The sequence below is a fragment of the Pocillopora damicornis genome, chromosome 9 (assembly GCF_964200805.1).
Source record: "Pocillopora damicornis chromosome 9, jaPocDami1.2, whole genome shotgun sequence".
Lineage (NCBI taxonomy): Eukaryota > Metazoa > Cnidaria > Anthozoa > Scleractinia > Pocilloporidae > Pocillopora > Pocillopora damicornis.
Genome location: NC_142678.1, coordinates 3,937,207 through 3,951,463, shown reverse-complemented (window position 1 = coordinate 3,951,463; position 14,257 = coordinate 3,937,207). Strand labels below are relative to the sequence as shown.

General features: G+C 38.5%; 3 protein-coding genes across 3 annotated transcripts in view; 1 reads left to right on the top strand and 2 right to left on the bottom strand.

The window, feature by feature from the left end:
- LOC149039677 (uncharacterized) overlaps nt 1-14,257 on the top strand; it is a 108,947-nt gene that overhangs the window by 72,794 nt on the left and 21,896 nt on the right. The window lies entirely within an intron of this gene.
- LOC149039681 (spondin-1-like) lies at nt 1,358-13,571 on the bottom strand. The gene is made up of 3 exons (XM_089183391.1): nt 12,764-13,571; nt 2,717-3,010; nt 1,358-1,622 (listed from the first exon to the last, which is right to left on the bottom strand). Exons 1-3 carry the CDS (start codon nt 13,278-13,280, stop codon nt 1,510-1,512), a joined length of 924 nt encoding a protein of 307 aa, XP_089039517.1. The 5' UTR covers nt 13,281-13,571; the 3' UTR covers nt 1,358-1,509.
- LOC149039682 (uncharacterized) lies at nt 5,676-9,519 on the bottom strand. The gene is made up of 2 exons (XM_089183384.1): nt 9,147-9,519; nt 5,676-9,041 (listed from the first exon to the last, which is right to left on the bottom strand). The coding sequence occupies exons 1-2, from the start codon at nt 9,284-9,286 to the stop codon at nt 6,944-6,946; spliced, it is 2,238 nt and encodes a 745-aa protein (XP_089039510.1). The 5' UTR covers nt 9,287-9,519; the 3' UTR covers nt 5,676-6,943.

Here is a 14,257-nt window from a genome sequence, read left to right as displayed (position 1 = left end):
ATGGCTAGGAGAATGCTAATTATTCCCCAGTCGATCATAAAGTTGAAATTTGGCTCAAAAGTTGAAACATAGAGTGGTAATCAAATTATTTCTAAGACACTTTGGGATAGGCTCTCGAGAGCCCTCTGACTTCTACGTTTTTTTCGGTTATAATCGTTGCCAAATATACTCCTGCTGGTTGAATAAAAATTGCTCTCGAAATCATTTTGTAACAGTATAAATGAGAAAAAATTGAAGGACGAGCACAAAAAAACTCTTCACTAGCCTTGTGTCGGCTTACTGAACACTGTGAATTTACAGCACACTCCTAACGCACTTTCAAAGTTGGATAAATACTGGGATGGTCTCCTCTGACGCATTTTCGGTTCAGAGGTATGTGAGCACCATTCAAGAGAAAAACCAGTGCAGGTCAATCAGTTTTGAAGCAGAACACATCTCTCGTCGTTTCTTTTTCAGCATAAGTTGTATTTACTGAGTCCAAAAGAGGATCACGTTGATTAATTCGTGATGTATGCAATTTTTCATGGTTAAAAATGACACAGAGAGGATATGGTTTGGAACTTAGGGCGGAGTAAAATTATCACATGGTTATATTGATAAAAAAACAGCCTAAAGGTCATTTCAATGCAAAGATACTTAAAAACCTCTTGATGACTTGCGCCATGATTCGAGTGAGAACTCTAACCAGATTAGCATGATATTGACGTTGCACTCGGGTTTTATCACTGATAACATTTCATTCCGAGTACACCGGGGTCAAACAACATATACATGGAAAATTAAGGTTATGATTTTCTGTTTTTAGGTTTTGATACTTTAAATTTGTGCATCAACGTCGATGGAGTTTTTGGAGATTCAATAAACTTGTTTAATTCAAAGTCTTGTGGATTGCGTATCCCTACTGCGCACAATGCTTTGCGCACGGGTTGCGCGCTCCTTAACAAAATGGCGGCTGCTATTAGGGCCTGAACTCGCGCTCAGTTGATTCGTCATTTGCTCGTGAACGAGCTCGGTGATCCCCTTTTCTTAAGTAGCAATATCAATTTTTGATTTGTTCACGAAAAATATATTTTGAAGGGAAAGAAAGCTATGGGTTTTATAACTCTTGGTAAAAGACGCGAAAATCTTCGTCTATGGGGTGTTGACTAAAGGCTCCATCCATTAGAAGTTTGAACGCGGCAAAGGGTAGGAAAATAAGCACATTCCCCTAACTTATTAACTAGTTCGAGCATAAATCGATTTATGGCTAGAATCCTGGTTCGAGTCTTTGTATAGCTTGTAATAGGCTATCGCTTACACCATGTTTCGCTCGCCCATTTTTTCACTTTTCCTTTTAAATAAGTAGTTAGGCAAAGGCTTGTCCTTACACAATTTTAATTAAAGAAGCTCTACAAACATTTGACTTAATTCATCTCGTATGTAGCGTTTTCAGCTTAACACCAAGTATGCTATGTAAAAGGTCAAAAAGGCAACTTTGGATAGATCTGCATTGATTTTCGAGGCCTGGGTTCATCCCCTACAGCAAAACCAACACACACATATGATGATGGCGATGAAAACCAAGCATCCCGACACCGACAACCCGACCGTGATTTTGTATGAGCTTTTGTCAGTATCTGTATCTGAAAAGGAGAAGAAATATTATAAGCAATCAAAACATTTGATCCAGATCAACTGGAAAGTCATTTGAATGATCAGTTCACTACCCGCTTTTCAAGCAATAAGATACATTTTTCAAAACATTTTAAGAATTTAAAATGCTTAATTTAATGCTTAACTATTAAATTTTGCAGGATTAGTTCTTCGTGATAAACTGTCTTTCATGAAATAAAATTTCGACCGTAATATGTCCCCCTCCCCCTGCACAATTCAAACCGTCAACTGTTGGAACAAATTATGTTGTCAACAGTCATGCCTACCCCTTAAGATTCTCTCATAAGAAAAGCTGGATTTGAAGCTGCTATTTTCTTTTGCCAGGTCATCTCTGAAGTAGCTTTCAGGCCTTTTAAGAAACGCGTCGCTATATAACCATGCATACATTATACACTTAGTGTATGGTCTCGATGGAAATAGCTAGTTTTATTTTCCTCGTCTCGGGAAACATCGGGAATTCAAGAAAATGAACGACACTTTTTAAAAACATGTTTCCACAGTTCTTCTGTCATCTTCAGCTCTGAATAATACAAAGTACAAAGTTGAATTTAAAGTGCGTAACAAAATGCTGATTGGACAAAACAAACAATAGTAATTAACAGAACAATGTATGCATTTACAAGGAAAGTTTTAAATTATATGAAATTATGAATTAGATTCAATAAAATCTAAATTAAATTAAGTTATATTAAATTAAATGAACTGAAGAACTAAAGACGACAGAAGAACTGTGGAAACATGTTTTTATCTGCTTCTATCCAGACCTTTTGGAAACATCAGGACTCGAGAAAAAACAAAACTAACTAGTTTCCCGAGGGAACATACATCAAGTGCTTTGTCATATATTTAGACTTTCCCTTAAACAATCATGTATGGCAAAAACAAACGTGCTGTTGTATTCCAAGCGCGGGCTACAACGGCGCAATTGTATCCCGGTCGGGATACATTTGAATTTGATCAGGGGCACGTGACCAAGAATCAACCAATCACAGTGCTCGTTTTGTTGAGTGAAAGTCTATGTATCTAACAAATGCAGTTATTCATATTTCTGTGTGGACTTTACCTTTCTTAGTGTTCTCATCGTCCTCACAGCAATCACCAGAATAACCCGCTTTGCATATACATGCTCCATTCATTAAGCTGCCTCCATTTAAGCAACTGATCTGAGGACAGGCTCGTGTTATTTTTAAGTTTAATCCACCGGGGCATGTACCTCCACACTGCTCTGTAATCAGCCGGCGACGGGTGCTGGTCTGCTTACCCCCCACACCGCACATTGTCGTACAAGGACCCCACTCTGACCAGGAACTAAGTTGGCAGTCAACTGGCCTGAGTCTACCGCAACGCCAAGTTTCCCCTACCAACGACATGAATAATTAGTTCGACAGGAAAATAATCCAGTTTTTCGAATAATTTTCGTAAACTCCGGTAACAGCTAGAGAGGATAAGGAAAGATGTTATTCGTTGAGACGAGGAAGATATGCGATCGTGTAGCGCATCTCTTGGAATCATACTCGGGAAAAACACGGCAGAAAATGAAGGTTGGAAAGCTCCCTATGAGAAGCTAAGTGTCGTGGCAAGTTCAAGCAGTCAATACTCTATTCGGTTTTTGTGTTGCGGAAAGGACTAGACGCGATTGCATGTATCGACCATCAGTGATGCAGGCGTGGGTCACCAAAGAGTCTCTGTGGCCCAGTTTTTAATTGACACCAAGGACCTCATATTAAGCTATACTGTTCGAAAAGAAAAGACGGGTTCCTTAGAATCTTAGTAAGGACCTCCTCTACGATGTGGAGTAGAGGGTTAAGCTAGGATAGTATTATCTCCGCGCACTAAGTCTGCATAAACAGATATCCTGTATTTAACAACAGGTATTATAGAGAAAAGAAGATGCGGCTACTTCTAAATCAAACGTACTGCACTGTTACGGTTGTAAAAAGGTCATGATTTTAAAAACCTGCTCCGTAGTCGTCAACGCTTTCTTAAAACTATAAAAGCAACACAAAGCAATGCAACAACATTAGCAAAAGTGAAAATGTCATGAATTTTCGTCTGTTACAAATGGTATGCTTCATAAAAACTTTGGATAACCTGTGTACTACAAGTTTCTGTCTCATTTCTCTGCACTGGACAGAAAAAAAAAAACATATTATTTAACAACTGACCGATCAAAAGTTTTATTAATTGATGTGAACTTTCTGAAGACACGCACAATAGCTTTGGACATATGATGGTTTTCATCGACCTCTGAAGCTAAGGCAGTAACCTCTTAACTGCTAAAATTTGGCAAGACCACCAAACACGCTCTTCTGTTGTTCCACATCTTTGAACTGTAGACAATCATTTCCTTGTTGCGTTACACTAAGAGACCGGAAATACGTGAATAGGGAACCGTAAACTCGTGAATATGATCTTCGTTTTGTTAGGGAAAAAGGTCGTCTTAAATTTTCAGCTCATCAGTTGACCTGCAGATGTAATTGCGGAGATTTAGGTTTTCTAGAGTAAAAAAGATGACTTAAAAGGAAACGTGTGTTAGTACGTTTTCGACATTCAATACTACATACAAATATTTTCTTAAAACCTATCAGAAAATTTTAATTCTCTAGAATTTATTTTAACAAAAGCTGGGCGCGTGTTCAGTAAGAATTATTATTAGTCATACATACGAGTGCGCTTCGCCATAAACAAGTCCTGGAAGTTTGTTTTGGAAAATCTGCACGCATTTGCGCCTATTTTATGTGTGCAGATATCATACTAGCAGCATTTCTGCGATAAAAGTTTAGCAAAATCTGTAACTCATCATTGTAGTATTCCTTCAAGCTCGAAATTCCCTATGTGACTCACAAAATTTAACACGCGACGGACGCCTTCAGCATCTCTACACGCAACGTCTCCTTTTAGTCGGTCTCTCATAACATGGTTTTACTCGTCAAATTGTTCTGGTGCAACGATACTACTGACTGTAAATCGAGTGAAATAACCAGTCGATATCAAAGATTACAACACGCGTGTTTTGGTGCTCTTGGCATCAAACGCAGGCGCTGTCAATTTGCTTCCACATCTGAAATGAGGTCAAACCACAAATGACATTCCTTGCAACGAAGTTAACCACATTGCTTTGATTGGTCATGATATCAATCGATACGACTGGCTTATGTCATTTGTATCATACCGCACATTCAGCTAAGCTCACCATCTAAAAAATTTTAATATGGGTCTTTTATCTCACAATTTCAGTGTTTCTTTCTATAATTTCTTGAACAATGAACTAATTTTTGTTTTTTCCTTAATCCGGAGTACAATCGATTATTATAATAACCCACTCACTTGATTTAGCGTATTTTCCTCTGGGTTGGTTATTTTGTCTTACTGATGTACAGCCTAAGTGTAGCCGTACCCCCTCCCCCCCCCCCCGCCCAAAATTCGATTTCACTCCTACTTTCATATTTTTGTAGCCCAATATGCAATATGTCCTGATAATTTTGGTGTAATTTTTTTTTGTGAAAATGTATTTCAGTTTTCGAGAAATAATTTTTTTTCGTTCGACCGCTCAAATATGCAAATTTTCATCGCAAATATTACCCGAGTTGTGTGACCTCGTGTAACGAATAAACTTGACCTCCGGTATTTCTGTCAACAAAATCCTTTGTTTTATCATCTAAACTTAATCCCCTGTCATTACTGGAGCTGGCAAAGAAACATTTATTTTGTGGTAATTTTTTTTTGTCCGACATACTTTTCTTATGTCGAAAAGAAACATCAAAACAAAGACAGTTTTAAAAATGACCGATGGGACAGAATCTACTGAGCTTCGAGCTTTTAAAAGACAAAGGGATAGTTAAAAAGTTGCTGTAAAAATTTCCTTGTGTAATTGTGTTGTTCTATCTTGAGACGAACTCAAAGTTCGGCAAAATTTACTTGCTAGCGACCATGAAATATGCATGGTGTGCCTATTTGTCGCCACCGTTTACTGGCATAAATCACTACAATTTGTTAAAAAAATGTAACATAACACTCTTACCTTGTTTATTTATGAATTTATTAGCTTTTTCGATTATTATACAACGCCTGGGTGTTACATTTTGACAGGAGCCCAGGTTTTGCTTTGTGCTTTCCCCTCCACTGATTACATCATAAGCGAGTCACTTAATAATTTATACTGACACAAATGAACATTTACCCTGTATAGATATTTTTGTTTAAGTTGAATTGAAAATATTAGAATACATGCCTTTTGTGGTCACTAATGGTTGTTTCAGTGGCAGCGAAGCAGTTAAAAGCGGGTTGTTGCTTCAATGCTATTGAAATTTATAGTATTTAGACCAGAGAGCAGAGCGTGATGCTCTGGCAATAAAAACTTTTACGTGCCTTTTACATGATATCGGAATAAGTTTTGTTCAAGAACAAGTTCATACCGGCTGCCACATGATATCTGGGTAAAGTTTATTCGAAACGAGTTATTTCTGAATGAGTTTATTGGGGTTTTCATTCCAGAACGAAACACTCAGTTTTGTACCTGTGTAATGTAAACGGTACGGTAAAGCGGTACGGTTCCATATCAAACTCTTTCCACAGCGCGACGAACATTTGTTTTTCTCGGTTCCAGGTGTACGCGACCACTAAGCCTTCGTAATGCATAAACATGCTCTCTGTTGCGAATTTTCAAAATGGCGGACAGGCTAAAGAGGGAAGTAAAAAAAGCAAAGCGATTTTTCAACAAATACTTGACATAAACCCCCGTTAGAAAGGCGAATCCACAATAGAAAGATACAAAACTGTATGATATTGAGATTAGGGAGGTTGACAAAATCAACAAGAGAGGTTGAAAATTCATGACGTTGGCTCACATGCTTCGATGAATGGACACCCTTGAGGGCCGATAGAGGATCTGGATATTTTCCGTTTGTTCGCAGCGAAAAGCTGTTCATTCCCCCGGAAAACTCTCTAGAGGATAGAAAAGAATCGTTCCATGGCCAACTTGCTCGTGAAATAAAGAAAAAGCTTTGGTCTGGACGGCGAGAGGACCCTGATATAAACATAGACCTTAATGTTGACCAAGATGTTTTCATGGAAGGTGTTGGGAGTGTTTTGCCCGGCGTTCTTCAACGAGGGAAGATAGTTTACCAATCGGAGTCAAATAGGGTGCTTGATTCATATCTGGGGCTGAAGTGGGATGAAAGAATTTTAAATGTAGCTGACGATTTTGCCTATGTAGCTCCAGGAACTATTTAGTATCGGCTGGGACAAAGAAGTCCAATCATTGAATACGAGCTCATCGTTGTAGGTGTTCTTAAACCCTTTCATAACCTGCTGCCTCCAGGAACTGAATCCTGTTTTTCTTCAGAAACAGTTGTTTGAGGGCATCAACCCCTTTGTGAATTGTGGATCTAAAGAAATCTTTAGAAGCTCTATTATTGTATTTTTCCAAGCCTTGCTGTGTGTAATATGCTATGTTCTGATAAAGTGACAGGAACTCAGGAACATGATAACATAGTGCATGTATGTAGGGAGTGACATCTTTTGCTTGGTAAACTTTGAGAAAGTGCTCAAACCATGATTTGCTATTTCTTTGCAGTTCAAGAATACCCTCTTCAGATGTAAAATCTAGCCTCAAATCACCAATTATGTCCATAAATTTAGCCCAGATCACTTGTATGTCTTTGTTTTGACAAGCATAGGTCAGAATTTTTATATTCTGAAAGAGTTTCAACTTTTCTGGTTCAGTAAGATCTCTATATTCCAGCTTTTTGCTCTCTTTGTTGATTCTAAAATTAAAAGTGATTCCCATACTTTTGATAAATTCTTCATAACATGCCATGTGTTTATATTTATCTCTTGGGAATCTATCAGAGGTTTTTTTTCTTGTAAACAAGTTAATCAAAACATCTGAAATCCTCAGAAAAAAATGAAATATATCTATGATGACAAGGTCCATAGGTATAAAATCAAATAATGGTTGTGCCTTACAGTTTAATTTCCTTCCAGTGGAAAACCTTGCTATTTCGGTGACAGTTCTAGCACCAAATTTGGGGTCATTAATTGACCATGTTTTGCTTGTGTCCCACCATTGCTCCCTGGGACACTTGCACCACACACAAGCATAATCCTCATTTGCCCTGCCTAAACCACATACCAGTGCTAAAAATTTCAAATCTCCACCTAAAAAGTATTCAATTTTATAGGTGCAATTATTTGCACTTATCTCCTTTAAGTTTGACATTTCCATTTGAAGGTCTGCTAGGCTGTCTCTCAGATTATGATATGTCTCTGTAGTTTTTATAACAGCAAGTACATAATTTCCCTTCTCAGCCATTGCCACATCCTTTTCATTGAGAATAGTAAATGTGAAGTTGACAACTGTAAGCCGCTTTCCAATATTTGTACCATCACCGCTAAGCTTGATCTTAATAGTTTCTCCATCATTGATTTCTCCATTCTTCTGAAGCCTAACAATGTGCTCTTGCAAACTTTCTGCAAATCCTAACTGAACACCTTCAGCATCTCCTGGTGTTGGTTTCAAGTTCCATTTACTGTTTAGCTCATTAATTCGCTTCTTGATGGAATATGTATTGGGGAGACCATTAGCCTTTGTGGCAATTTCATGCCAGGCCTCATTTGAAATATTGAATTTATCTTTGAGGTAGAGCCACATATTTATGTTATCAATGTCATAATTATCAAGGGCCTTTGGGTCAGACTCTGTAAATGGTAGCTCTCCCTCTCCAACAAGATTGAAAGTTTCATATTGATTAGTCTCAGTGTTGAGGACTTCAATTTTGGTTGCAACAAAATTGTACAGCCCAAGAAAAGAGAGTGTAGTTTGGCACTCGTCCTTCAGTTGGTTTTTAATTCTCTTTTGATGGTGCTTAGAATAGTCATAAAACTTCTTCTTAGCAGGGCCTCCACCTTTTTTCCCATTTTTAATCACTTTTTTGGCCAATTGAATAAATTTTTTCTTGTAGAAGGCCCCTTTCTTCTCAGCTTTCTCGAGAGCTTCTCGGGCTTTTTCATCCACTCGCAATCGCTTTGCCTTCTCCTGTACCAACGATTCTTCTAATTTTCTTTTTTCTCCCCTTAACTGGCTGTTCTCATCTTTAAGCCGATGCACATCAACCTCGTTGTAATACACCTTAAATCGATACCGAGGGCCCGCTTCCAAATTGCTAAGAAGTGCATTTAATTGCCTTCCGCCACGATTACTAGCTTTCTTGACAGCTTTCTGAAGGCTGAATATTTTCTTTCTGAAGACTTCTGAAATGCGGCTATTGATTATTACACCTCGTATACCTGATTGCTCAAACACTTTGTTTACGATTGTTGAAAGGACCGACTCATGGTTTTCTCCGTCTTCGTCTTTACATTGCTTTGAAATAGTATAGATTAGTAAGCTGAAACGAAGAATCAATCGGGGAAGTTTACGAAAAAAACAGCCAACAAGCTTAGAAGAGGCATTTATTTAGACTTCATACTGCGACAAACTTCACAAATCTTACTTGTTTATCTCGTAAGTAAACGATGGCAGATTAATTCCCGAAGCGCTCTCTGATTTTCCAGATCCCTCTCCTACTGCTTTCACGCTTACAAAACAGGAAAAAATCAAAAGGAGGAAGATACAGCTGTTTTGAAACGCCATTTGACGAGGGTAAATCTGCTTTTTGTTCGGCACTTTACATATCAAAACAAAGGAAATTTGTTACTCTTTTTTATTCTGGCGGTACATTTTTAATTTGCGCCTGCGTAAAAGAGGTATCGTTTGAAACCTTTCGCTTGGTTGTGTTTTGATCAAAAACGCCTTGTTAATTTCACGCAACCGCTCGGAGAAAAGGTAAAAATGACGGGGGTAAATCTGCTTTTTGTTCGACACTTTACATATCAAAACAAAGGAAGTTTGTTACTCTTTTTGATTCTGGCGGTACATTTTTAATTTGCGCCTGCGTAAAAGAGATATCGTTTGAGACCCTTCGCTTGGTTGTGTTTTGATCAAAAACGCCTTGTTAATTTCACGCAACCGCTCGGAGAAAAGGTAAAAATGACGGGGGAAAAACTTTACCTTCAAGTTAGAATATTAGCGAAATAGAAAGCCAAAATATTATAGTTTAAAATTTCAGAGGTACATTGAGTGCTTTTTCCGTAGAGAATTCGCACGATGGTAAAATATTCGAAAATTACACTCGATTTGAGTGGGGCGTTAAACTGGGCGTGGTCGCTATATTCATGTTAAGACTATTTGTACCCCATGAGTTTGATATGTATATCTGTATGAATCCTCTTTAGGAGCGAGAGAAGCATAGAAAAAGACAGAAAAGGACATAAATAATTGTTTTTACAGGTTAAATTATTTTGCATGTAAACACGGCATATTAGATTTTTGTGGTGGGGGACGACTGGGGCAAATCACTTTTTTTCTTTTTTTTTTTTTTTTCCACTGGGGGGCAAATCTTTGTTTTTAGGTGCTGACCGAGGGGAAGTAAGCGATCGGAAATGGGTAAGGATGCTTGTCGTACCTTTTACGGGTCAAAAAAACCAGAAGCCTAGCTGGTACGTCTTAGGGTGTTTTTCGCTCAATAAAACACCTGAAATAAGCATTTCTGGGACGATTTTAATGATCTGACTTGAGCCTCTAGAGCACATCGATCAAGGAATTTTTATATTTGAGATTTTTCAATTTTTTGCTTTTGAATTAGTACTTTTTAGGGGTAGACACCAATTGTTGCCACTCTCACACAGATTAGACTCAGGTACCTTTAATAATTTCATAGGGGTCGTTTTCAGAATTCCCGGCGCGCACCCCCGCCCTCTTATGTAAATGTCTACCCCGGGGGTGATGATACATGCAGCACACTTGAAATTTAGCAACGACAAATTTTGATGTGATTTTGGGTGAAGAGTTTTGTCCGCCTCCAGTAGCTAGTGCGGAAGGGCCCTTTACCACCGTGTGCATAATTACGCGTCCCGCTAAACAACGGGAAGCCAACAAAGTGCTCAAACATTAGTATAGAAAACTCCGCCTCTGTCAGGATTTTTGGTAGCCTATTGACCAATTCCCAATCGAGACTTAGGTCTAACTGGACGCGTAGTCTTTCTCACGGTGATAAGTAGCCTACTTACCGGAGTCAGGCTATATGCATTTTCCAGACATCATGAGTACTACCTGTGATACACGCTTGCCAATTCCCCTAAAGGCTTTTGGAATCGACTTAACCTTACCATTGCAATGGCCGGACACCTCTTTAGGCACTCTACATCAACTATTGGAACCACAACTCTACCCAACATCTATGTGTGGGGCAAATTGTAAAATGATCGATATCTGTCAGCATCTCGTAGATGCCGCCAAGCGACAAAATAAGATCAACATCATTTTCTGAATCTGAAAACTTGCAACTCCGCACCTGACTTGAAATGTCTTTTTTTGCAAGAGAACGACTTGAGATATGCAACTTCGGTCTTCTCGATAACTAAACCCTCAAGTTCCACCAGCGAACGATTTAAATGAACAGTAAATTTCCATGTTAGCATGTAAGATGAGACGCTTACACAACAGATAATTACCTAAATCAGTTGGTAGCTTGTCAATCAAATTGACTTTTGTAATCATTCTTCGACTCCGGCCGGCAAAGGAATCATTGAGGCATCTTCAGTTTTCTGAATGCGGTAGTTCCTGAAAGGTTTTTCTAGATATCATGCAAAGAGGAGAAAAACTCATCTCTTGGTATTTCGGAGATTGATACTTCTTTAAATTTATGTGTCACACTTGTCATGCAACTGATATAAAAAGATGGAGAAGATATAAAAACTGGCACTCAAATTTGGCTACAATGTGGTAGAGCATAACGTGATCATCGAAACAGCTCCTAAGATTATAAATAAACAAGGTAAGAGTGTTATATTAGAGTTTTTTACAAATTGTAGTGATTTATGCCGACAAGTAGACACACCATGTATATTTCATAGTCGCTAGCAAGTAAATTTTGCCGGACTTTGAGTTCGTCTCAAGATAGAACAACACAATTACACAAGGAAATTTTTATAGTCACTTTTTAACCATCCTTTGTCTTTTAAATGCTTGAAGCACAGTAGTTTCTGTCATATCGGTCATTGTTAAAATTGTCTTTGTTTTGATGCTACTATTCGACATAGGAAAAGTATGTCGGACAAAAATATTCACCAAAAAATAAACATGACTTTGCTAGTTTCAATAATGCCAGGGGATTAAGTTTAGATGATAAAACGATGGATTATGTTGACAGAAATAGCGGTGATCAAGTATATTCGTCACACAACTCGGGTAATATTCACGGTGAAAATTTGCATATTTGAGCGGTCGAACGAAAAAATTCATTTCTCGAAAACTAAAATTGTCAGGACATATGGGGCTACAAAATATAAAAGTAGGGGTAAAAGCAAATTTGCGTGACTTGCCACTGTTTGTCTGATGCATGCCGACATTAGCTCTTAAGTCTCATAGAACTTTAACACGCTTCAGTCTCTAAACTTCACTACTCTGTGAGCAAGTGATTTTGCCAAAGCGCAAATAATCGATTCATAAGCGGTTCGTATCTATGAGAATGCGCTCGACAGTCTCAGTTCTAAGGGCGCTTAAAAAACTTAATGATCAGATCCACGCTTGTCTCGATTAATTTTTCTTCCTTTTTGTAATACTTTGTAGACTTCACTGACATTTGCCCCATGGTGAAGAAATTATATTGAATACAACAAGTGAATTAAAATGTACCTCAACTTCTGTTAACACAAGAGACAAGCCTCCAGTTATCTAAGCAATCTGGGCTGAAAAATAAGCCGTTTTTGAGTCCTAATTGCAGTTTGAATCATGATGGACCGGCCTTTGAGGGGTAAGAGACAATATCACAGTGTGTTAGAGAAATGATCTGCCGTTCGAAAGTAAGAAAAAAACATGTTAATGTGCGGTGTTTCTGTACGAAGCGTAGACTCAAGTGATGTCTTAAACACAGACCTGTTTTGATTGTAAAGATATAAAATCATATATGAACATACAAACATTCCGATTAATTAATAATTGAGAGGTGCTTACATAATGTGTTTGTGTTAGTGCGGGGCTCATAGTTTCTAGTTTTCTTGAGTTAGTTACCTTGCAGCTGGCAGCAATCGCCAGAAAACCCTGCTTTACAGAAACATGCTCCTCCTTTAAGAGTTCCTCCATTGAAACAGCCGGTCAGTTGGCAAGATCGTGTTCTTGTGAGGAAAGATGAGCATGTACCGCCACATTGTTCGATAGTTATTCGGTGACGGGAGCTGGACTGTGTTCCTGATATGCCACAAGCAGTTGTACAACCGCTCCATTCTGACCAGTAGCTCAGTTCGCAGTCAACTGCTCTACTACCATAGCACTGCCGAGTTTCGAAAAGGTTGTCAGGGCAGTCTTTTCCACCACAGGATGGCTTTGATACTATCATTCTTGATCGACTTCGATAGCCTTCCTGTCCACATCGGTCTGCAGTGCAATAACTCCAGTATGACCAAGAAGTGATATCACAGTTTTTCACTGGGCATCGACGGCGACGGCGTCTTCGCCAAGCGTCACAGTCAGAAGTTAAACAGAACCACACGAGCAGTATTACAACAATGGAAGTCTTGGCCGAAAACATCTTTGGTATACCTTATGGAACTACCTTTCACGGTTCTGAACAAAACAAACTAAGCTCCATATAAGGAAGTAGACGAGCCCAACGCTAATTAAACTGGAATTCGGACTTTGCTTGCGAAAGATCACGAGGAAGTCAGACCACAGCTGAATGACGAGAAGAAGCCGACGGCACTTCAGAAAAACCAAGAATGCTAACGGCACTCCAGTAGAACCAAACCACTTGTGGCGTACTTCCTACTTAAAACAAATACATCAGCAAAAATTAAAATCAACGTCATTTGAAAGGAGTGATAAAAAAGTGTCTGTATCATTTTTTATCCCTTTAAACTTACGTTGAGAATATGATATATTCAACTAATGCCGTGACTGTTTTTTTTAACCTTTAATCTAGCTAACAAGCGCCGAATAATCCGGGTATATGACGTCATGAACAAAAAGGACGCTTACATGAAAGAAATTGCTCTCTGAGGAGCATTTAGCCTCATTTTGAAGTATAAGGTTGTTTAAGGGTGTGCTGAATGTCTTTTTTCGCGTAGTTTTCTTCGTTGTTTTATTTGAATTTGCCGGTTTTTCTACCAGCCTGAGAGCTCTACAGTTTATTTCACAAGCACTTCAAATTTAGAATACACAACTGACTATGCAACGCCAACGTGAACTTAACGATCTTCTATTTTAATGATATTTTAATGAGCTATTTTAATTAACGGTTTTAACACATATTTTAAACATTTTATCACGCCATTAGTTTTCACGCGTCCTACTGGCTAGTTTTACACTATGCTAATTTACAGTGGCACCTCCAACGTTTAAAACCATAGCGCAAATATTTTATCGTCCTCCCTGATGATGCCGTAGAACGGCGAAAGCTCGGAGTGAATAAAGAAAGAAGGAACGACAGTAGCACTTAAAGGCTTCATTTGATCAATATCCCACATCATTACGACATACTACTAAAGGACACGTTCAAACGCAATACAA

Excerpts from the sequence above, each read along its gene's own strand:
- LOC149039682 (XM_089183384.1), bottom strand. The coding sequence starts at position 9,286 with ATGGCGTTTCAAAACAGCTGTATCTTCCTCCTTTTGATTTTTTCCTGT. Across the intron at positions 9,042-9,146 it reads TTTACTTACGAGATAAACAA|CTTACTAATCTATACTATTT; the intron begins GTAAGATTTGTG and ends TCTTCGTTTCAG.
- LOC149039681 (XM_089183391.1), bottom strand. The coding sequence starts at position 13,280 with ATGTTTTCGGCCAAGACTTCCATTGTTGTAATACTGCTCGTGTGGTTC. Across the intron at positions 3,011-12,763 it reads CGATTGCTGCCAGCTGCAAG|GGGAAACTTGGCGTTGCGGT; the intron begins GTAACTAACTCA and ends TGTCGTTGGTAG. Across the intron at positions 1,623-2,716 it reads CGATGAGAACACTAAGAAAG|ATACAGATACTGACAAAAGC; the intron begins GTAAAGTCCACA and ends TCTCCTTTTCAG.